General features: G+C 44.4%; 1 protein-coding gene across 1 annotated transcript; it reads left to right on the plus strand.

The window, feature by feature from the left end:
• Nucleotides 1–76: 76 nt before the first annotated feature.
• On the plus strand, nucleotides 77–17,628 carry SKA3 (spindle and kinetochore associated complex subunit 3). Its single transcript, XM_039255226.1, has 10 exons — nucleotides 77–255; nucleotides 3,330–3,391; nucleotides 3,520–3,685; nucleotides 7,114–7,525; nucleotides 9,940–10,025; nucleotides 11,751–11,836; nucleotides 13,871–14,074; nucleotides 15,746–15,876; nucleotides 16,178–16,347; nucleotides 16,573–17,628. The coding sequence occupies exons 1-8, from the start codon at nucleotides 153–155 to the stop codon at nucleotides 15,872–15,874; spliced, it is 1,248 nt and encodes a 415-aa protein (XP_039111157.1). The 5' UTR covers nucleotides 77–152; the 3' UTR covers nucleotides 15,875–15,876; nucleotides 16,178–16,347; nucleotides 16,573–17,628.
• Nucleotides 17,629–22,026: the final 4,398 nt, after the last annotated feature.

The following is a 22,026-nucleotide window of genomic DNA, read 5'->3' on the forward strand; positions in this document are numbered from 1 at the left end:
CCCCTTCGCGCGAGACTTCAGCTCTCGCGAGAGAGGGCTCGCGCGACCCCGCGGAGCCAGGGGCACTTCCGGCGCGAAGAGATTCAAACTAGTGGCGGGCCCTGCGGGTGCGGTCTTCCTGCGGTCGGCGTCCGGCCGAGCAGTCCTCCTCCATGGAGCTGATCCGAAGCTTCTGCGCGAAGCTGCGGTCTCTGGCCGTCAGCCTGGACAGCGAGACGGCCCGGCTGCAGCGGGCGCTGGACGGAGAGGAGAGCGGTGAGTGAGGTCGGCGGGCGTCGGCGGGCGTCGCGGCTGCTGCGACGCGCGCGGGCGCGTGGACCCGCGTCAGAAGGGCCTGGGCCAGCAGGAACGCACACGCCCGCAGAAAGTGTGTCACCTCCTCGGCGTGGTGAGGGGTGCCTCGAAGGAGATACGGAATGGGGGCGGTACACCTGTGAAAATGCTCGACGTTTGTCGTTAGCAGAGCCCCGAGGGGCTGCAAGTGTCACCTTTTTATTTACTCTTCTGCCCCCGCGAGTACGTTGCGTGGCTGTGTTCAGGTCTGTGCACAACCACACCGGCCCTCCGCAAGTACTGAAGTAGCCTGTTGCTGTGTTGCGAAGAGAAACAGGATAGAGTAAACATGTACGTTAAGTTGACAGATTGAGCTCATAACACACTAATTTCTAGATGATATACTTCAAGTTGCATATCATGGATATTATTAAAAATACAGTGTAATTTAAAAAAACGCAGTTTTTTAGAAGGCTTCTTTGCTTGTAAAGTGACTTTGCCTCACCCGAATGGTCCATAGTTGCAGTAAATGTCTGTATTTCCCCCCAGCAAATCGTATTGCCAACACACACACTGGTACTCGATGCTTTTATTTATTTATTTTTTAACTAATCTTGACAGCCATCGCAGGGCTGGAACTCACGACCTGGGGACCAAGAGTCTCATGATCTTGTGACAGAGCCAACCAGGCACCCCTCAACACTGCTTTAAAAAAAAAAAAAATAGAGCAGAATTCTTCACCACTAACCTTTGTATTAGACATTTTTAAAAAATTGTTGCAAGAGTAGCTCAGGTTTTGAGATTATTTTATAAATGTCGTAAGTGTAATTTGCCTTAAAATACTGTGCTCTGCAGACACAGACTCCTTTTACGTTTGTTATATTATGAATAGTGTTCCAGCCACTTAAAAATGTGTATTCTTTTGACTATGAAACCAGTATATGTACATGACAAAAAATATGAGATACAGAAAAGTAGAAAGAGGAAAATAAATATTTCCTGTAACTCAGCCATCCAAAGACACCACTATTAATATTATATTATTTTTTGTTTTCTCTTTCTTTTTTCTTTTGTTTTTTTAAACGTAAGCTCTACACCTAGTGTAGGGCTTGATCTCATGACCCCGAGATCAGGAGTTGCATGCTCTACAGACTGAGCCAGCCAGGTGCCCCTTTGGGTTCTTGATAACTGAATTGCTTTCCACAAAGCTTGTGCTAATTTACCTTCTTACCAGCATATTAGCTGTGTACACAAATTTTGCACTTTCTTCTGGTTTTATAAGAAAAAGTTGGGATAATTTTTCTATTTGTGGCCAATATGTATTACAGAAAATATGAATTTGGGGCGCCTGGCTGGCTCAGTTAAGCGTCCAACTTTGGTTCAGGTCATGATCTTGGGGTTCATGGGTTGGAGCCCCACATCAGACTCCGTGCTGACAGCTCAGAGCCTGGAGCTGCTTCAGAGTCTGTGTCTCCCTCTCTCTCTGTCCCTCCCCGGCTCGCACTGTTTCTCTCAAAAATTAATAAAAACTTTTTAAATTTTAAAGAATAGATGGAATTGTGATAGAGAAAATGATCACCAAAAATTTCAGCTTTTATGGTCACAGTGATGAATCACTAAACTGACTTTTTAAACTTCTTTATTGAGGTGTAATTCCCATAATATAAAATTCAGCATTTAAAGGACACGATCCAGTGGTTCTTGGTGGATTCACAGAGTTGTGCAGCCATTGCAGTAAGTTTAGATTTTCATCACCCTCAACCGAGACCCCCGTGACTGGTAACGTCCACTCCCCGTCACCCCATCCCACCTGCCCCACTAGCCCTCGGCAACCGCTGCTCTACTTTCTGCCTGTATGTATTTGCATGTTCTGGGTATTTCATATAAAAGGCATCCTACGAAAGTAGGCTTTTGTGACGGACTTATTTCAGCATGATGTTGCAAGTTCATCCATGTTGTAGCATGTATCAGTAATTCATTCCATTATTTTGCTGAATAATATTCCATTGTATGGCCATCCCACATTGTGTTTATTCATCAGTTGATGAACATTTGGGTTGTTTCCACTTTTTAGATATTGTGAATATATGCAAACATTTCCGGTGAACTTTATGTTTTCAATTCTCTTTGGTATACAGTTAGAATTGCTGGGTCATATGGTAAACCTACGTTTAACTTTTTGAAGAGCTGCCAAATCGTTTTCTAAAGTGGGTACACCATTGTACATTTCTACCAGCAATGCAGTTTCTCCACATCCTCATATTTATTATGATCTGTCTTTCAAATACAGCCATTCCAGTAGGTACGAGGTATCACTGCATGTTGACTTGCATTTCCCAAATAAAAAGTGGGGTAAGCTCTAACAGGTGAAAGGAGACCTTCAAAGGAGGCAGGTCTTAGAAAGAAAAACATAATTCTTTAAAAAACTGCTTTTGTGTGATGTGTATTACATACATTGCAACTGACTGGTAAGAGAGGGAACAGTACAGTGGGTGAAGGGTGTCTTTTCAATAAATGGTGCCTGGTCAGTTGAACACTCATGGAAAATAAGAATGGATATTGATCCTTACCTCATGCCATATGAAAAAAATCCATTTCAGGAGGATTGTAGCTCTAAATGCAAAAGGCAGAACAATTTCTTTCTTTTAGAAGAAAGCATAAGTACTGTTATTGCCAAAGATTTTAAAAATAGGAACCAAAAAGTGCTCATTATAAAAAAAATTGCTAGATAGGATTACATTTCCTCCTTCTCCCCTTCCTCCCTCCCTTCTTTCCTTCTTGATCTGAGTGCTAATTATGTAGGCATGTTCACTTTGAAATTTATCAAGCTGTATACTTCTGATTTTTGTACTTTTTTGTATGTATGTTATAATTTAATTTTAAAAGCCTTAATACTTTTCTTTGTAATTGACAAGAAACAAATCATAAATAAATATCCACAAGGGTTTTTAAATTCTAAGAAACAATACTAAATTATATTTTCTATTCTTTTTCCTCCTTTTCCTAATTGCACTTCTTCCTTATTGTATTTTTTCCTTTCTCTACTCATACTGAAGACTTTGAAGACTATCCAGCGAGAATTTTATATGACCTTCATTCCGAAGTCCAGACTCTAAAGGTATTAGTCCTATAATATAAATTATCATCTTTGTGTGGTAATTTTTAAATAAATAGATTTAGTCTTTTAGTCTTAAGGCTAAGTCTTTTGATAAAAAAATTATAATGTACTTTTTTTCCTCATAAAAGGATGATGTCATTCTTCTTCTTGATAAAGCAAGTTTGGAAAGTCAAGAAAGCATTGGTTTTGTAAAAGCAACAAAAGTACTAATGAAGAAAAATTCAATGGATATCATGAAAATAACAGAGTTTTTCCAGAAGTATGGATATAATCCACGTGACAAGAAAAATGCAGGTGTGAATGATTGGCATTTTATGGCATTTGTCTAAGTATTAAAGAAGGAAGGCAGCGTGATTAAGTACAGTTACTCTGGGCTTGGTCATGGTGTCTGTTCCTGGATCTGCCGTTACGTGACTGTTTTATGTGATCATTTATTCAGCAAACGCTGCTGGATGCAGTGCTGATTGGTGGTGCCAATGGAAGACAGACCTTCCTCTCCTGCACAAAGTGCTATGTGAAAGGCAGGACAGATCTGCATGATTTTAGGACAGTTGGTTTCTAGTCAGCTCTGCCAAAGGTAGCTGCGAGACTGATCTTAAGGCATGCTATTTCAGTTTTCTTGTTCTCAGTTTTTTCTTCTGTAGAAGGAGAAATTGGGGGCAACATAAACTGATAAAGTCCTTTTTTTTAAGTTGTACAATTCTAACAAAGGGTAGGATTGCATGGTGTTTTAGAATTTAGAGCCAAACAATCTGAATGCAAATCTGTAACTCTGCCATTTACTAACTGTATTATCTTTGACCAGTTACTTAACCTTGTACCTCAGTATCTCATCTGTAAAGTGGAGATGTTGACTAGTATCTACCTTTGAGGTTGTAGAAGGATTGAATGAGATAAAAGTTGTTTAGAATAGTGCCTGGCATGTTAGTCACATGGTGTTAACTATCGTTATGCCCATACCCGTGAGTGACTAATTTCAATATACTTCAGTGTCTTTGTTTCTGTTATGAGAATGATCTTTGTACATAAATAAACCATTAGTTAAATTCAAAAAACATATATTGAGGATATGGGTGGAGGGTATTATCTGCACGGTACAGTGGAAAGAATTCAGTTGACTTTAGCGTGAACAGCTATGGACTCAAATGTAGGCTCCACCAGCTACTATGGGTGTGTGACCTTGGATCATTTCTCTGAATTGCTTTATTCTCCCTTGCAAAATGGGGATGATAGTAACTCCCTATGACACAGTGAAACAGCGATGATTTTATTAATCTTCTCAGTGACAGCCTTGTGATAAATACAAGAATAAGTTTTTGGTGGCCCTTATAACATGTCTCAGAATTAACAGAAAGCACAATGCCGAGACAGAACTCTGAATCAGCAGCTCTTCCAAGGGCCAAAAGCCATGAAACCAGAGTCTGTAACCTTTTTTTTTTTTTTTTTTTTGGTATGGTACATACTCCGTGCTTAACACGTCCTGGTTTATCATGCGTGCAAAACCTGTACTCTATCCTAGTTCATGTCCTGTTGCCAGTCAAAACAAACAAAATACTACCTTCAAAGAAAAATTGTTCACCTCTTCATTCCTCCAATCTGTTGGATCTCTTAGCTGGCCGACTAAATGTACAGCCTAAATTAATCCCTTCCTATTCCTTTGTACCCAAAAGATTCTGATAAGGATCTATACCAATGTCTGATGGACCCCATTTTAACTATAGACCTTCCTTTAAAGATGAAGAGAAACAAAAAAGATCATTATCAGACCCAACAAAGATACATTCCAATTCATAACAAGAAAAGTACAAATACTTTCTTCTTAAAAAGAATACAACGGACAGGATATTTTAGAGAAATTTTTTCCCATTTCCATCAATAAGTACAGTTGTTACAATTCATATTTCCAATTTAGCAACCCGTGATATCTATTCAAGGTTGTCTGAAACACATCTCTGTATTAACTCCCTCCATTCTTATTCTTAAACAGATGGCAGTGTTTGGAATCAAAGGATGTGAGGTCAGGTTTTGGCTCTTTACATTTTATCAGCTGAGTGTTCTCCAAACTGGTGTTTATGTATAAAAATGAAAAAATATTCAAAGAGATTTTGTGCTTGAAATAGTTCATATGAAAACTGAGTGAAACATTCAAATGCCTGTCCCATGGAGGATTCTAAACACATTTCCATTTCTTTTCCTTCATCTCACCCTCTCCATGTTTTCTTGCTTTCTGTTACCCTCATTACTGGTTCTTTTTTCTTTTCCACTTCATGCTACACACTTCACAGTTGCCCTCCGTTTCCTTCAAACCCATCTTGCTATCTCACTGAAGCCCTGTCATTCGTTAAGTTAATCTCTGCCCAGATCCCGGCCAGATCCACGTATCTTCATTCTGGTTGTCCTTTTTGACTTTCTGTTGTCTCTCACACTAAAAGCTAGTGTTTTCCCTTCTCCAGTTCCTTGGCATCATGGGTGCTGTCCTGGACCTTTTAAGTGCAACTTGGGTCCCACACCAAATTCCTTAACCATTGACAGATGCAGGAAATGGCAAAGGATTATGGGGAAAAGCGTAGTTGTTAGTAAATTATTGATTTTGAAATGTACAGTGTGGTGATTAACCGTATGGGGTCTGGAGCCAGATATAACCTATCCAAGGTTGAGAAGCTACATGTCTTTCTAATGCTCTCCTTTTATTTTCCTCAACCAGGCTTTTGATACAGGTGTTCCAGACTGAGGATAAAAATTTATCTTGACGGACAATCTTTCCTTCTTTTTTTTTTTTTCTTTTTATTTTTTTTAATGTTTTATTTATTTCTAGGAGAGAGAGAGAGCGTGAGCAGAGGAGGGTCAGAGAGAGAGGGACTCACAGACTGAAACAGGCTCCAGGCTCTGAGCTGACAGTTAGCACAGAGCCCGACGCGGGGCTCGAACNCTATTTTGAGATTCTGGGATTTTTATTGTCTTATGACCATGGCAGGGAGAAAAAATCTATAGTTTTCACCATCTGATTGTGTCACCTAATATCAAGACAATCAATTTTACTTCTTTTTTTTTTAATTTTTTTTTTAATGTTTTATTAATCCCTAGGAGAGAGAGAGAGAGACAGCGTGAGCAGGGGAGGGTCAGAGAGAGAGGGAGTCACAGACTGGAACAGGCTCCAGGCTCTGAGCTGGCAGTCAGCACAGAGCCCGACGCGGGGCTCGAACCCATGAACCGCGAGATCATGACCTAAGCGAAAGTCGGACGCTTAACCGACTAAGCCACCCAGGCGCCCCTCAATCTTTCCTTCTTAACTTAGGCATCTGTACATGAAAAATCTAAACTAATGTTATACTTTGTGTTAAATCTAGATCATAGTTAATTACACACTGTAATTAATGTCATAAAATGATAATGTTGTTCCAAAGTTTATTTAAAAAGATTGGTAGATCACATTAACTGGGGAAGTAAGGATATTGGACTTTTATTTGCATTGATTTGTCATCTTTTAGCACTTTAGTTTACTTTCCTTCTTTAATGTGTCATCAGAATGGGGTATGGGTAGATAAGAGGTACAGAACTTCCCTAAAGTGACAATTGAAAAAAACTTTAGAGACTAAGAAGGGAATCAGGACTTTTGCTCATTTGGGGGACATTTCAAATGGAGCTGTTTTATGTGGCTTTAGTATGTGGGATTTTGTGGTTTGATGTTTGACCAGAACATGACCTCCTTGGTTTCCTCACAGTGGATGAACAAGAAATCACGGACTCTGAATCAGAGTCCACGAAGCATGAAAATTTTCAAATGCCTGATGTGAAGGACGGTCTGTCTGATCCTGCTGTTCCGAGCACTTCTAGTTCTGAGAAGTCTCCACGGAGTCCCCAACTTTCAGATTTTGGACTTGAGCGGTACATGATATCCCAGCTTCCACCAAACCCCCCACAGGCAGTAAACGACTATGAGGAAGAGCCCCAAGCCCTAAGTCTATCTGCCAAGCAGCCCCTGGTTAAAGTACTAAAAACTCCAAAATGTGCACTAAAGATGGATGATTTTGAGTGTGTAACTCCTAAATTAGAACACTTTGGTATCTCAGACTATACTGCATGTTTAAATGAAGATTACACGATGGGACTTAAAAATATGAAGGAGAATAAAAGGTAAGCCGCCTTTAAAACAATGTTTATTTATTTATTTTGAGAGAGAGAGAGAGCAGGAGTGGAGGAAGGGCAGATAGAGCAGGTAAGGGTAAACCCCAAACAAGCTCCGCATTGCCAGCACAGAGCCCACTGCGGGGCTTGAACTCTCTAACTGTGAGATCATGACCTGAGCCAAAGTCAATAGTCAGACGCTCAACCGACTGAACCCCCAGGTGCCCCGAAAATAATCAGCTTTAAAAAGAATTGTCATTATCAGGTGTCTACAGAGTACTGCCACAGGCCACTGCCAGCCTGCTCCCTATTTTTTGGTAAATAAAGTTTTATTGGAGCACAGATTTAAAAAGTTCCTTTTTGGGGGTACCAAGGTGGCTCAGTTGGTTAAGTGTACAACTCTTGATCTCAGCCCGGGGCTTGATCTCAGCCTTGTGAGTTCAGGCGCCTGTGAAGGCCCCACGCTGGGCTTGACGCTGGACATGAAACCTACTTTAGAAAGTTCTTTTTCTAAAACATCTAAGACAGAAAACACTGAAGTTAGTTTGTGAGATTGACACACCCTTGATAACATTGACAGAGCATGCAAAAGAAAACTACTGCCAACCCGCTTATAAATACGGATGTAAAATCCCAATTAAAATACTCAAAAATTGAATTCGCAGAATATCACTAGTGGATAACTTACAAGTTAAGCTTATCCCAGGAATGCAAAGAGAGTTTAATACTTGAAAACTCAAAACGTACATTATTTAATGATTTAATTAAAAAAGAAAAAAAAAGGATAATCTTAATAGATGCCAATAAGGAATTGGATAAAATTTTTTAAAGTTTATTTTGAGAGGGAGAGAGAAAGCGCATGCAAGTGGGGGAAGGGCAAAGAGAGAAGGAGAGAGAATCCCAAGCAGGCCCTGTGCTGTCAGCCCAGAACCTGACGTGAGGCTCAGTCTCATGAATTGTGAGATCATGAGCCCAAATCAAGAGTCAGACGCTTAACTGACTGAGCCACCTAGGCGCCCTAAGAATTTGGTAAAATTTGATACTCATTCCTTTAAAATGCTTGGTCAAACCCCAAATAGAGTACTTCATTAACATGATAAATTACAGATCTCCAACTTAATAGTGAAGCTGTCTGTCACCATTATTTAACATCATTCTTGATACTTTCGCCAATAGCAAGTACTTCTAGGCCATGTTTTGTACATGGCAACCCAAGAAAGTCACATCTCAAACTTCAAGAAAGAGGCTGATAGAAGATATGTTTTATATTGTGGTAAGGTGACCATTTAAAATAATGTTTTCCTATATTTTATTAATAACTAGTTCCTAAACAGAGTAGGAAAAAATTCATTCAGACTTGCATCAAAAATGTGAAAGACTGATGTCAGTCATGGTGTAAGAAGATCTACGTGTTAAAAACCATAAAATATTTCTGGGTTAAGTAAGGAAAAATTGGGGAATATAATGTTTTAACTTCATCCTAATAGACTGTTGTTAAGATGCTTAATCACGACAAATTAATTTATAGATGTCATGCATTTACAACAAAGCCTCAGTAGGATTTTTTAAAGGTAAATGATAAAATGACTCTAAAATTTGTTTGGAAGAATGAAAAGTAAATGTAGCCAAAAAAGGGGTGCCTGGCTGTTTCAGTCAGAAGAGCGTGCAACTCTTGATCTTGAGGTCATGGGTTTGGGCCCTGTGTTGGGTGTAAAGATTACTTAAAAACATAAAATCTTAAATAAAAGTAGTCGCTACAATAGTAATAAAAATAATAGTAATGAGGGAATTCGACCTACTAATGGTAAAATATCTAAAGCTACAGTAAGTAAAACTGTCACAGAAAAGACTTGTAACTGGAACAGAATACCCCAGAAACCGATTCCAATTTACATAACTTATAGAAGAAGATGTTTTGGAGGTAAAAATCACTCAGTGAATTATGCCAGCACAACTGGTTAGTTGAACCATCTTGTAGTATTTGATGATACTTCTCTGTATATTTTCAGACATCTGAGTAAATGGCTACAATACCCTGAGTGAGATCACAGGGTCTTTTTTAGTCTAAAACAAAGACAGGTTCTTAATTTATATCTGTAAACTGGCTGCAAAATTCCACTGTATGGTTTTGAAACCATGAGCCGTGTAGCCCCTGTATTTGAACAAATGAGTTAAACTTACGGCGTTCCTGTAAGTCAGGGTTTCTTAACCTGCTTCTCAGTCAAGGCTGTCAGTACAAAATGGTTCACGACCTTTTTTGAGCCACGTGTGTGCGTTAATAAAAAAGTTCAGTGGTACGTGTGTTACGCAGAATAGGACTGGACGTTTGTCTGGACTTGACAGTATATGGTAAGACTGCATTTTCCCCCCAGAGGTTCAATGTTAACTTTTTTACCTTATAATTTCCCTATGAATCATACCAGGGAGAGGGCTGTAGAATCAGAACCAGTGACCGGTGAGAATTTCTTTGCTACTCCTGGCCTCGTAATCCAGAAGTTGAAAAAAAATGGTGAGTATAAGAACTACATTACTTCTCGTCTATCCTCTTTCTGGATTATCTTGGTACAAAAATGGTTGCATCGGGGCGCCTGGGTGTCTCAGTCGGTTAAACATCCAACTTTGGCTTAGGTTATGATCTCACGGTTCATGGGTTTGAGCCCCGCATCGGGCTCTGTGCTGACAGCCTGCTCAGAGCCTGGAGCCTGTTTCAGATTCTGTCTCCCTCTCTCCCTGACCCTCCCCTGCTCACACTGTCTCTCTGTCTCAGAAATAAATAAAAACATAAAAAAAAAAAAAAGGTTGCATCAGCTTAGACATAGTCCTTCTGCATCTTTTTTTTTTTCTTAAATATTTTTATTTATTTCTAGGAGAGACAGAGAGAGAGACAGCGTGAGCAGGGGAGGATCAGAGAGAGAGGGAGACACAGACTGAAACAGGCTCCAGGCTCTGAGCTGGCAGTCAGCACAGAGCTCGACGCGGGGCTCGAACCCACGAACCGTGAGATCATGACCTAAGCGAAAGTCGGACGCTTAACCGACTAAGCCACCCAGGCGCCCCAATTACTTCTGCATCTTGTCAGTTCATAACATTGAATCATGTAAAGTACCGTTCTATTGGGTGCAGCGTGATTCCATCCTAGAGAAAGATACAATTTCCTGGTATGCTTTCCATAGCTTTACTGATTATAGTCAGTATTCATCTGGGGCGCCTGGGTGGCTCAGTCAGGTAAGCATCTGACTTCAGCTCAGGTCATGATCTCGCAGTCAGTGAGTTCAAGCCCTGCATCGGGCTCTGTGCTGACAGCTCAGAGCCTGGAGCCTGCTTTGGATTCTGTTTCCCTCTCTCTGCCCCTCCCCTGCTCATGCTTGCTCACTCGCTCGCTCGCTTGCTCTCTCTCTCTCTCTCTCTCAAAAAAAAAAAAAAGTATTAAAAATATATATTTGTCAGCTTGTTTGTTTTTAACATTTTAACTTAGAACATAAATGTATATTCATTCAGCCAACTTCTGATGCAGAATCAATAGTACCTTTTTTTAAAAAAGTTTCAGCCTGTTGATTAGATTCTTCCTTATTTTCTTACATAAACTATACTCAGAATACAGTAGCTACCATTTCAAATTGTTTTCCCATATTCTGGAAAATGCTTAATTGCCACCCAAGGGTGGCTGTTCTGATTCCCACCAGCAGTGTTTATGATCCTATTTCTCCATCTTTCCCAGCACGTGATTTTTAGACTTAATAAAATTTTGCTAGCCTGATCATTTTAAGATTGCTTTCGCCATACTCTGGGTTAGAGTTACATGTCTGTAAACACATGGGTCTGCTTCTGCGATCTCTTTCTTGTTCTGATAGTTACAGCTTCAGAGTAAATCCTAATGTCTTAGAAGGTAGGTGACCTCCTTGTCCTCTTCCGTCCCCCTTTTCTTCTTTAGAAATTTGATTTTCTTCATAAAGTTCATACAGATTTTGTCTCTCACAAATAAACATTAAAAAAATAATTTTGTTTATTTTTGAGAGAGTACGAGCAGGGGAGGGGCAGAGAGAGAGGGAGACAGAATCTGAAGCAGGCTCCAGGCTCCGAGCTGTCAGCACAGAGCCCGCATCGGGGCTCGAACCCATGGGCCATGAGATCATGACCTGAGCTAAAGTCTACCACCCACCTGCCTGAGCCATCCAGTTGCCCCTCAACTTTATTTTCCAATGTATAATTTCATGCCATTGTTTGTGTCTTTTAGGTGGCTACTGTACAGATTCCCCCTTGGCGCCCACATTCTGCACTCCTGGTTTGAAAATTCCTTCTACAAAGAATAGTACAGCTTTGGTGCGTTTCCACAACCGTGAAAGCTCCAGTCTTTTTCCTGATGACTCATATACACTATTATTTCTAGACTTCGTCTGTTTTAAAAACCTTGACTGTTGTATGTCAACTGTATTTCAATTTAAAAACAAAACCACTTAGACTACTGCAGCCTTTACGAGTATATTTACAAACTTCTGGAGGGGAATTTAAGGGAATTTGGCAGCATATAGCAAAAGCTTTAAAGTTTTTTCATACCCGTTAACCATGTCTCAGAATTTACTCTAAGGTACATTGGCACAAAGAATTATAACAAGGTTACAGAGGAAGGAGCAGCATTATTTATAAGAGCAAAGCATGGGGAAAACCTAAATGTCAAGTGGTCACATAGAAGGAAAATACACTAAGGTGTGTATGGTTTTCTGTAACTAGCACATGTTTTTATTTTTTTAATATTCATTTATTTATTTTGACACAGAAAGTAGCGAAGGGCCAGGGGGAGAGAGAATCCAAAGCAGGCTCCGCGCTATCAGTGCAGAGCCTGATGTGGGACTCAAACTCACGAACCATGAGATCATGACCTGAGCCGAAACAAAGGTCAGATGCTGAACTGAGCCCCCGAGGCGCCCCTAGCATATGTTTTAAAGCACAGATAACATAAAAAGAACATTTTTTTTTTAAATTTTTAATGTTTTATTTATTTCTAGGAGAGAGAGACAGCGTGAGCAGGGGAGGGTCAGAGAGAGAGGGAGTCACAGACTGAAGCAGGCTCCAGGCTCTGAGCTGGCAGTCAGCACAGAGCCCGACGCGGGGCTCAAACCCACGAACCGCGAGATCATGACCAGAGCGAAAGTCGGACGCTTCACCGACTAAGCCACCCAGGCGCCCCAAACATTTTGAAGAAAATGACATGCATGCACATGTATACATGTGCGCACACACACACAATATACTTTGTTTCAAAGAAAAAGAATAAAAGAATGGATAGAAACACACCAAAGTGTGATTACATCCAGGTGACAAATTTATGGGTGACTTCTGCTTTTTCCAAATACTTCTCAATGAACAAATTAATGGAATCATGCCTCATCCCATTTTTGAGGTTGCTGTGGGCATGTACAACCACCAGCACTGCAGACCGGGGGGCAATCCCTAAGATGTGGCTAGTGCATCTGAGGGACCTAAGTTTTACTTTTAAAAATGTGATGAATTTCGGGGCGCCTGGGTGGCTTAGTCGGTTAAGCGTCCGACTTTCACTTAGGTCATGATCTCGCGGTTCGTGGGTTCGAGCCCCGCGTCGGGCTCTGTGCTGACTGCCAGCTCAGAGCCTGAGGCCTGTTTCAGTCTGTGACTCCCTCTCTCTCTGACCCTCCCCTGCTCACGCTGTCTCTCTCTCTCTCCTAGAAATAAATAAAAANAAAAAAAAAAAAAAAAAATTAAAGATTTAAAAAAAAAAAAAAAATGTGATGAATTTAAAACTAAATCCAAATAGACCCGTGCGGCTGGTTACCACTGTCTTGGCCAGGTAGATAGACTGACAAAATACTAGTATCAGTTGAAGGATCTATCGGGTTATCTCCTAGTACTTGCCGCTTAAAATGGATCCACTCCTGTGTTCCCTGTGCTTGTGGAAGGCCCTCTACTGATGTGACTCTATTAACTCTGGCCCTGGAGAGAGGAGGCGATTTACTGGATTGGTCAGGTTGGCATGAATCACATGCTAAGTTCTCCTCACACGGGCTGTGCCTGCCTACAGAGCGAGGGCGTGTGGTAACCTTTTCCTCACCCGTGGTGTTACTCTTACCTGGGCCAGCTTCGTGTTCCCTGAAACTGGGTGGGTGAGTCCGTCTAAAGCTGTCTCAGACCCGGTTCGTTCTCATGTTAAACCGAAGATGGGATTTTGTGCTCCATGTGCCATTTCTGTGTTTCCTCCATTTTCTTTGTGATCGGTCGAGGAAGAGCAGGTCACTTTTGTGCAACACAACTAAAACTGACTAGTGATTTTTATTTACTGTGTTTTATGCCATCATGATTTCATGATTTATTTTCGTTCAATAGGAATCCACAAATTACCCATTATCAGAAACAAACGGTTCATCAAATGATTTGGAAATGAAAGACTGTACATCGTTAGTTTTAAATTCAGAGAAGTGTTGTGAGAGTTTTGCAGATCCCTCTTCTCCCGTAATTTCTTCTTACGAGAATCTGCTGAGAACACCTACCCCTCCAGAAGTCACTACCATTCCAGAGGATATTCTCCAGGTTAGTTTTCCAGGCTATTTCTTTTTCTGATACATTCCTTTCAAAATCAGATGTTTACATTAAAGACCTGAAACTATATAAAAACTGTCTTATTTCTCATTGGGCTAACGTGCTAGATTGTGTCCTGAGAAAATCTAAACTCTGGGCTCTTAGTCCCTCCTGAGAGCACCGGGTAGGCTGTTCTGGCTGAGCATGAACTCACCATTTCATCATACTTTTATTTCCTCGTGGCACATTTTCTCTTTGCGTGCTACTTGTTCTGAAATTTATTCTTATAGTATTTCCTAATAATTGTTCACCTGCAATTTCTATGTTGACTGTTTCCACTGGAGGTGTGGCTGGCAAAATCGGAAATGCCGTTTATGTCACAGTTCTCCAGGGAAGGGTATCACGAATAACTTCTATCAGTTTTTTTGAACCTGAGGCATCTTGGACTTCAGTTTAAGAAAAGTTGACTTAAATGTTAGAATATCTAATTTTTTTTTTAAATGGTTATGTATTTATAAGGGTGGGGGCGGAGGAGAATTTCAAGCAGGCTCCACACTGTCAGTGCAGAGCTCGACTCAGGGCTCGGTCCCACGAACTGTGAGATCGTGACCTGAGCCGAACTCAAGAGTCGGATGCTTAACCGACAGAGCCCCCAGGCACTCCAAGAATGTCTGATTGTTTAGTACGTCACCTACCTCTAGTCTCCTACTGATCTGTAAGGACTGCCAGCTCGACTCTGCGACCGCCAGTCCTCCCCACCGTAACTGAAGTTAGAGTGGCAGCTATCGCTTAGGCAGTTGGAATTGTGCAGAACCATTCTCGCAAGCTCCTTAGCTGTGACTTTCTGGAATAATAACTAAACGCCAGGAGAGCGGACTCATCCTGGGATATCAAGAAAGTATTTGTTGCCCTTTGTTCTCGGTCTTTTCTGTTTTCCTGGACATTAGACACTTGAGCGAGCATGTTGTCTTTATGGGAATTATCTCGAGTTTCTACTTTGCTGGGGTTAGTCCTTCTCTTTTTATTTTTACGTGAAAGGGGGGGAGCCTTTTATTTAATGTATCACCTCTTCAGATATGAAAACAAATCATAGCTGATATTTCAGACTCTCCTTTTTATAATCTTCCGTAGCTGATCATCTTTCTTTTGAGCATGTATTTTGTCCTTTCCTATATTTATTTTCCCTGACAATGTTGTAAAGGCTTCATTTGCTCTTGGGGATATGTTAGTGCTTATTTTACTTCCATTAATCTTAAGAGTACATTTTAGAAGGCTTCGGAAGTCAAGCCTCCACATTAAGGTTCAGTTTCTAACCGTCCTTTCTTTGCTGTTGAATGTCTGTGCTGCTGAAAAAAGTACTGTTTCAAATAACCCATAGCTTTACATTTTTGGCTTTTTTTTTTAAGATTTTTGTTTGGTAAGTTTATTTTTGAGAGAGAGACAGAGAGAAAGTGGGGAAGGGGCAAAGACGGAGAGAGAATCCCTAGCAGTGTCTGCACTTTCAGCGCAGAGCTTGCTTGATGTGGGGGGCTCGAACTCACAAACTGTGAGATCATGAGAGTCAGATGCTTAACTGACTGAGCCTAGCTCCTCTTCTTGGCTCTTCTTGAGTATTTTATAACACCTTCCAAGTCTGTTGTGTAGTTCGTATGACTTGATAAAAAGAAATTTGTTTCGTTTCAGATTTTATCAAAATACAACTCGAACCTCGCTACACCAGTGGCGGTGAAGGCCGTGCCGCGCAGCAAAGGGCTCCCCCCCCAACACGGAGGACCGAGCATCCGAAGCTTTGGCAACAAAGAAAACTGGTGAAGGTACGGCGCCCTTGCCAAGAAAGCACCCGTGTTACTGGAGGAAGACATTTAAAAATGAGCGTTCAGAACACGGTAAAAACGTTGTAGTTGACACTTGCCAGCTTAGGTTAACAGCCTGTCTCTCTCCTGATGCCGAGCTTGTCCCTGGAATTCCGGTTCCCACGCTGGCAGGCTGGAGGACGCCCCTGGGGACCTACGTTACACGGTTTTCTAAGTGTCAAAATAGGAGTCATCATGTCCTGTGGTCGATGTCTATTATTATACTGAATGGATTTTTTTTTAACTTTGTATCTTTTTGCAGAAAGTTTTGCAAGTATGGACACTGACCAGAAGGCGCTGGAGGCAGAGCTGGACTGACTGATCACATCGGCCTACCTTCTCCCCTTGTAAACACCAGCCGTATTAAAGAGGAACATGGACACTGGTCTGCTTTTTGTTGAGATCTGACTTCGTTTACCTTGGTCTTCCTCAGTCATTCCGTTTTTTTTTTAAATGTTTCATTTATTTCTAGGGGAGAGAGAGAGCGTGAGCAGGGGAGGGTCAGAGAGAGAGGGAGTCACAGACTGAAACAGGCTCCAGGCTCTGAGCTGGCAGCCAGCACAGAGCCCGACGCGGGGCTCGAACCCACGAACCGCGAGATCATGACCCAAGCGAAAGTCGGACGCCCAACCGACCAAGCCACCCAGGCGCCCCAAGTCATTCCGTTTTTAAAGATCATCACGCCTGCACTGGTTTCACAGTGACCCTGCCTGACCCAACCAGCTGGAGGTGTGATACCAGGAAGCAGGTCAATAATCAGGTTCTTAAATGATCACTGTTTGTCCTTCAGACAAGGCCGTCCTGATCCGCGGCGAGGTGGCCGTGCCGTCGGCTAGAGCGGCCCCTCCTGGGCTCTGGCTCTGTCCTTGCCCGGCCTCGTGTCTCAGGACGGTCCCAGAGCCCCCCACACCTGTCAGCAGCGCGGAGACTGTGGTTTACAGGTGACCTCATTTAGGAAGAGGGAGGGGTCTGCAGGCCCGGGCGACTATACTGCAGGCGGCCTCGGGCCTCGGGAGGACGGACCCCCGGAACCAGGGCCCACCCGTCAGGACGCGTGCTTTTCGTTTCTACGCACAGATTTGTACACGTCAGTTTCATCCTCCTGAATCCACTCCCCCCCCACCACATGGCTGCTGACCTTTCCACATTCCCGCTCTCCAGCTTGGCCACCCAGCCACCCCCGAGCCTCTATCTGGAAGGTTTTGCGGACTCTTCCTGGGCCAGGTGCCCTTCTGGGGACTGTCACCTGTGACCCCAGGAGGCGGGAGACCCTTGTCTCTGGAGCTTCAGGCCACCCTGTCCAAGCCCAGGATCCTTTCTATGTAAGCGGGAAGTAGTTCTAAGTTCGTGCAAGTATTGGCGAACTCCAGGTTACAACCAAAGGGAAGAGAAGGGCCTGGCCTACTGTGGACACCGGTTAAAAATTTGAGAAGAAACAGGTGGCGAGTATCGTGACAAGGTGCTTCCGGTTCCCAAGCCTGGCCTTCAGAGGCGGAGGTCTGGGCAATCTGAGGCAGTAAAGATCACCCTTTCATGATTGTGCCTTGGAAGCCCAATGTGAAGGCCCGTCTCGTTGTGCTCTTTTCATTCTGTTAGAAAATCATCCCCAAAACAATACTTCTTTGTTCTAGGAATCACATGCGGTTATAATGTAATTTTTGTTAAATGTAGAGTAACATAATTTTCAAGAGTTTTAGTCTTACTTTTCGAAGAGAAGCTCTGCCTGATGTTATCTGTGACCGTCTCACATGCTGTCCGCCTCCTATGGGCGGTTTCCTAGAGCTTCCTGCACAGGGATCCACAGAGCAGGGGAGGTGGCTTCAGGAGAGAGGAGTGGATTCAAAGCACACTCAGGGCTGAACCCTGGAGTTCTCCTGGCTCTGGGAGACGGGAAGAGGCAGGGCAGTCCGGCAAAGGTTGAGAAGAGGCCAGTGAAGGCAGAAACTATTTCACAGAGAGAGTGATCGATTCTGTCGATACGGCTGAGAATCTAAGTGAAAGGAAGACAGGAGTGACCACTGGGCTTGGCAAAACTAAGGTTACTGACAGAACTAGTTGTTTTTTAAAATGTTTATTTTTGAGAGAGACAGAGCATGAGTGGGGGAGGGCCAGAGAGGGAGACACAGAATCCAAAGCAGGTTTCAGGCTCCCAGCTGTCAGCGCAGAGCCTGACACGGGGCTCGAACCCATGAACCGTGCGATCATGACCTGAGCCAAAGTTGGACGTTTCACTGACTCAGCCACCCAGATGCCCCTGACAGCACTAATGCTGATGGAGACCTAGGGGCAGAAGTTCGCGGTGGACTGAAGAGAAGGCGGCGGGGCGGGGGAGGGGCAGGGAGATGGTGAGAAGCAGCAAGTGTTTTAAGATGGGCAATAACGTTGCAGTAAGCATTTCCGGTTGCCTGTTTTTGTCATGGCCCCTCAGATGCCATTTGGCCAAAGCCTCTGTCCCTGACCCTCGTGTTTCTCCTGTGGTCCTAGGTTCTGTCACTCAGAACTACGGTGCTTCCTGCTTATCAAGCTTCCAGCGTTAGCGTCTTGCAAGCCTCTTGCCTCATTTAAAGCCCTCCAGCGGCTCCCTACGCTTCCGGAATGAGATCCCAGACCTTTAACGCGGCCTGGACGGCCCTGTATGACCTGACCTTAGGGAACTCCTCCCTCTTCTCTCGCCCCCTGTGCTCCCGCCGCGCAGGCCAACTTCCCTTCTCTTCCTCACACGCACTGCTCTCCATACGGCCCTCCCATCCGAGCCGCCCATGTTAGTCTGGCCCCGCCGCGGCCCAGCTCCGGGCTCAATGAGGCGACATTGCGATCCCCGGCCACACCAGTCGGCGCTGGGCTTATGACCCAAGTCAAGTCCGCGACGGCCAACTCTAGGTCTCTGGGGAACTGCGGGTAAACAACACGCCGGACTCCTTGCTGTGCAGAGATGCACACCCGGCGCTGCCGGCCGCCATCTTCTCGCCACGACGGGACCGGAGCCCCAGCTGGAGACCGTGTGGGTTGAGGTCGGACAACCGGGCCCATTCACCCGGCTGGGCCTGCCGCCAACAGCTGCGGCCGTTCAGTGAAATGCGCCATCAGCTCCTCTGCCACGCTAGCTGGAGCTGCCTCGTTTCAAAGGAGTTTTGGGTGACGCTCCTCGGGTCTCAGGGTGAACGTCCTTATTTCCCCCCGTCCCAGGGGGCTCCTCCCTCACTTCTGCGCCCCGGGCCCGTCCGTCACAGCAGCAGCTGTAGCATGTGTGGTAAGATACTCGGGTGTACGTTTTCGTCGCTACTAGTGGACCGTGAGCTCAGTAAGACCTTGTTTGCTTTTGTTCGTCCTGCAGATACCCAGCAACTGAGTTACTGAGAGAATTCGTGGTAACGTCCCACCCCGCTCCGCACGGTTCTAAATACGTTAGCCGGCTCTTAGATCAGCTCTGAGGAAGTTAGAAGCACTACCATCCCGACTTTCAGATGAGTAAACTGTGGCTTTAATGACTGCCTCTCCTTTTCCAGCTCCCATTCTCCACCCCACATCTTGCTTCCGAATCTTACGGATGGCCTGACGTGTCCGGGACACGTTCCTTCCCCTTTCCCCTCTGCCACTACTGTGATTCTCACCTAAATTATCGCAGTAGCATCAGACATTTCCTTTAGATCATAAGCTCCAGCCAACACGTAAGTCAGTGCTTCCTTCCTCACGTCATTGCCTTTGCACATGCGAGACGCTGGACGTGGACTATAAATCCAGCCCAACTGCTGTCAGTTAGGAGTTGGACAAGCTCAAATGCCGTTTTCAGGAGCAACGGTCTGTCATGACACCTGCCGACCCACCAGTTAACCATGGTTCCGCTTCCGTGACAAGACTGTTAAGACTCTGTTTACTCTTTATAATGTTTATTTTAGAGAGAGACCGTGTGAGCGGGAGAGGGGCAGAGAGAGACACAGGACCTGATGCAGGCTCCAGGCTCCAAGCCGTCAGCACAGAGCCCGACGCAGAGCTTGAACTCCCAAACCGAGCGGTGACATCATGACCTGAGCCGAAGTCAGACGCTCAACTGCCTGAGCCACCCAGGCGCCCCTAGACTGCCAGACTTTCTCAGGATCTGCATCTGGGTCAGATTTCTCGGGCCCCACGGCAGGCCCACGGCACCTGCTATCTGAGGGGCACTCGTTCCCTGTATTCTGTCCCTGGCAAAGTACGGGGACGCCGCGAGGATGAACGTCACCAGGAACAGCACCGACTCCGACAATTCCCAGTAGGTGCTCTCCAGTTCGCAGAGCTTAAAAATGCCTCATTCACAACTGAAGTTGCTTTCATTGCACCACCTCCTATCTGCACTTTCCTCAGGAGCTGCTGGCCTGGACGGGGGTCCTGACAACGGAGGGCACACAGCACAGGGGTCACAAGTGCCTTCTTCTACCTTTGTAAACCGCGCTGTAACTTCCCCACCACGAGGCACACTCAGCACCGCTTCACTGGCTCTTCCCAGCACACACTCGAGGTTGCTGTGTAACAGTAACACCTTTCTACAGTAAATTCTGCCTAACATTCCCTGGCTTACGATTGCTGCCTGATAAAATTATTTTTTCAGTATTTCGTATTAAAATTGCTGTTTAGGCTTTGGCGTACTTGCCGCCTAGGGATGAGAGGAGGAAGCAAATGCAGGAGTAAACATACTTCAGGTTGTGCTCCCGTGCGGGCGCCAGGCAACTACAGCTATTGGCAAGATACTACTGTACCTAAGCAATAAAATGTACATCAGAACACGGGCCCCGTTCGGCTGCCCTGACCCTCCCGGCTGGAGGCTCTAGATCATTTACGACAGGTGTTCTGGTCTGTATAAAAACGGACACAGGTCTACACGCTGCAGACGGCTGCCCCACGGCAGAAGCCAGTGGTGGCGAGGAAGCGGCCCCAGGAACGGGAGCCCGTAACGTGGGTGGGAGCCGGGCGGCAGAGTGGAGAATAAAAGAACTCCCCGAAGAACCCTACTTTTGGAAACGTACGTGTCGACCTTTGCCGGGCGCCCCAGTTCGGTGAACAGGCCTCGTCTCCCCCGCAGATGGGACCACGGCCCCCGCGGGCAGGCTGTGCCGGTGCAGTGCTGGTGCAGTGACGAAACGTGCCATCGAGTTCCTGGGGCCGGCACAGCCCAGCGCTCAGACCGGGATCCTGATGAGCTGCTTCAGGGTGTTGCCTTCTCTGTTTCCCTAAAACCCAAGTTTGGAATTTGTGTCTGATTGAATAAGAGAGGCAGGCTGGGTTCAGCTCTTTATTTAAGAATAACAGAGTTTAAATTTTCGAATTTTAAACCTAAGCTAACAGCTTAATAGCTCTCGCCCCTTCACACGCACGCGCGTGCTCACACACACGTGCACGCAACGGTCTCGAACATCACCTGAGCCAGGATATGACTGGATACGACGATCCCAGTCATGTTTTGTAAAATCTAATGTAATGGCGAGACTCCCTATTGAACATCTGGTAAGTAACTCAAAATACCAAGTTCACGTACACTGTGAGGAAACTGCAGAGTCATTACAGGCCACACATGAATTAGAACACATACTCCAAAGGGAAAATTGTAACTCCAAAATACCCTACGAGCAGGCGAGGCAGTCGGGGTGCTTGGCACTGAGCACGGCGCTGTCATGGTGACCACTGTTTCTAGTTTATATTTAAGGAAACGGCTCCGTTCCTTACCCAGAGCCATACCTGGCAAAGCCAGAAGTAGATAAGGGCCAAGTACCAGTCGTCTGACTCTGAGCGCTACAGGCAATAATAAGAGCCATGCGGCAGTCCTACCATACTCCGGGTGGAAGACCACAGTCTTGAAAGGGAAAACTCCACGTCGGAACCAAGCAAATAAACCACTTTGAAACCACTGGGAGAATAACCTGGAGTTACAGGAGAGCCCTCACTGCAGTTGCCATCAAAGGACAAACTCTTACGAAGGCCCTGAATTTAGATCCTGCTTTTGTCATCTGCACAGTAAATGGGCTTCTTCCCCACAAACAGGAAGGGAGCCACGGAAATTACTTTTGTGACTTCCAGAACTCAGGTCCGTCTAGTCTGAATGAATACAAAATCTAAGCATTTGAGAGAAGATTCACAGTA

This window comes from Hyaena hyaena, unplaced genomic scaffold (genome assembly GCF_003009895.1).
Source record: "Hyaena hyaena isolate Hyena2069 unplaced genomic scaffold, ASM300989v1 scaffold_11, whole genome shotgun sequence".
In the NCBI taxonomy this organism is placed as follows: Eukaryota; Metazoa; Chordata; class Mammalia; order Carnivora; family Hyaenidae; genus Hyaena; species Hyaena hyaena.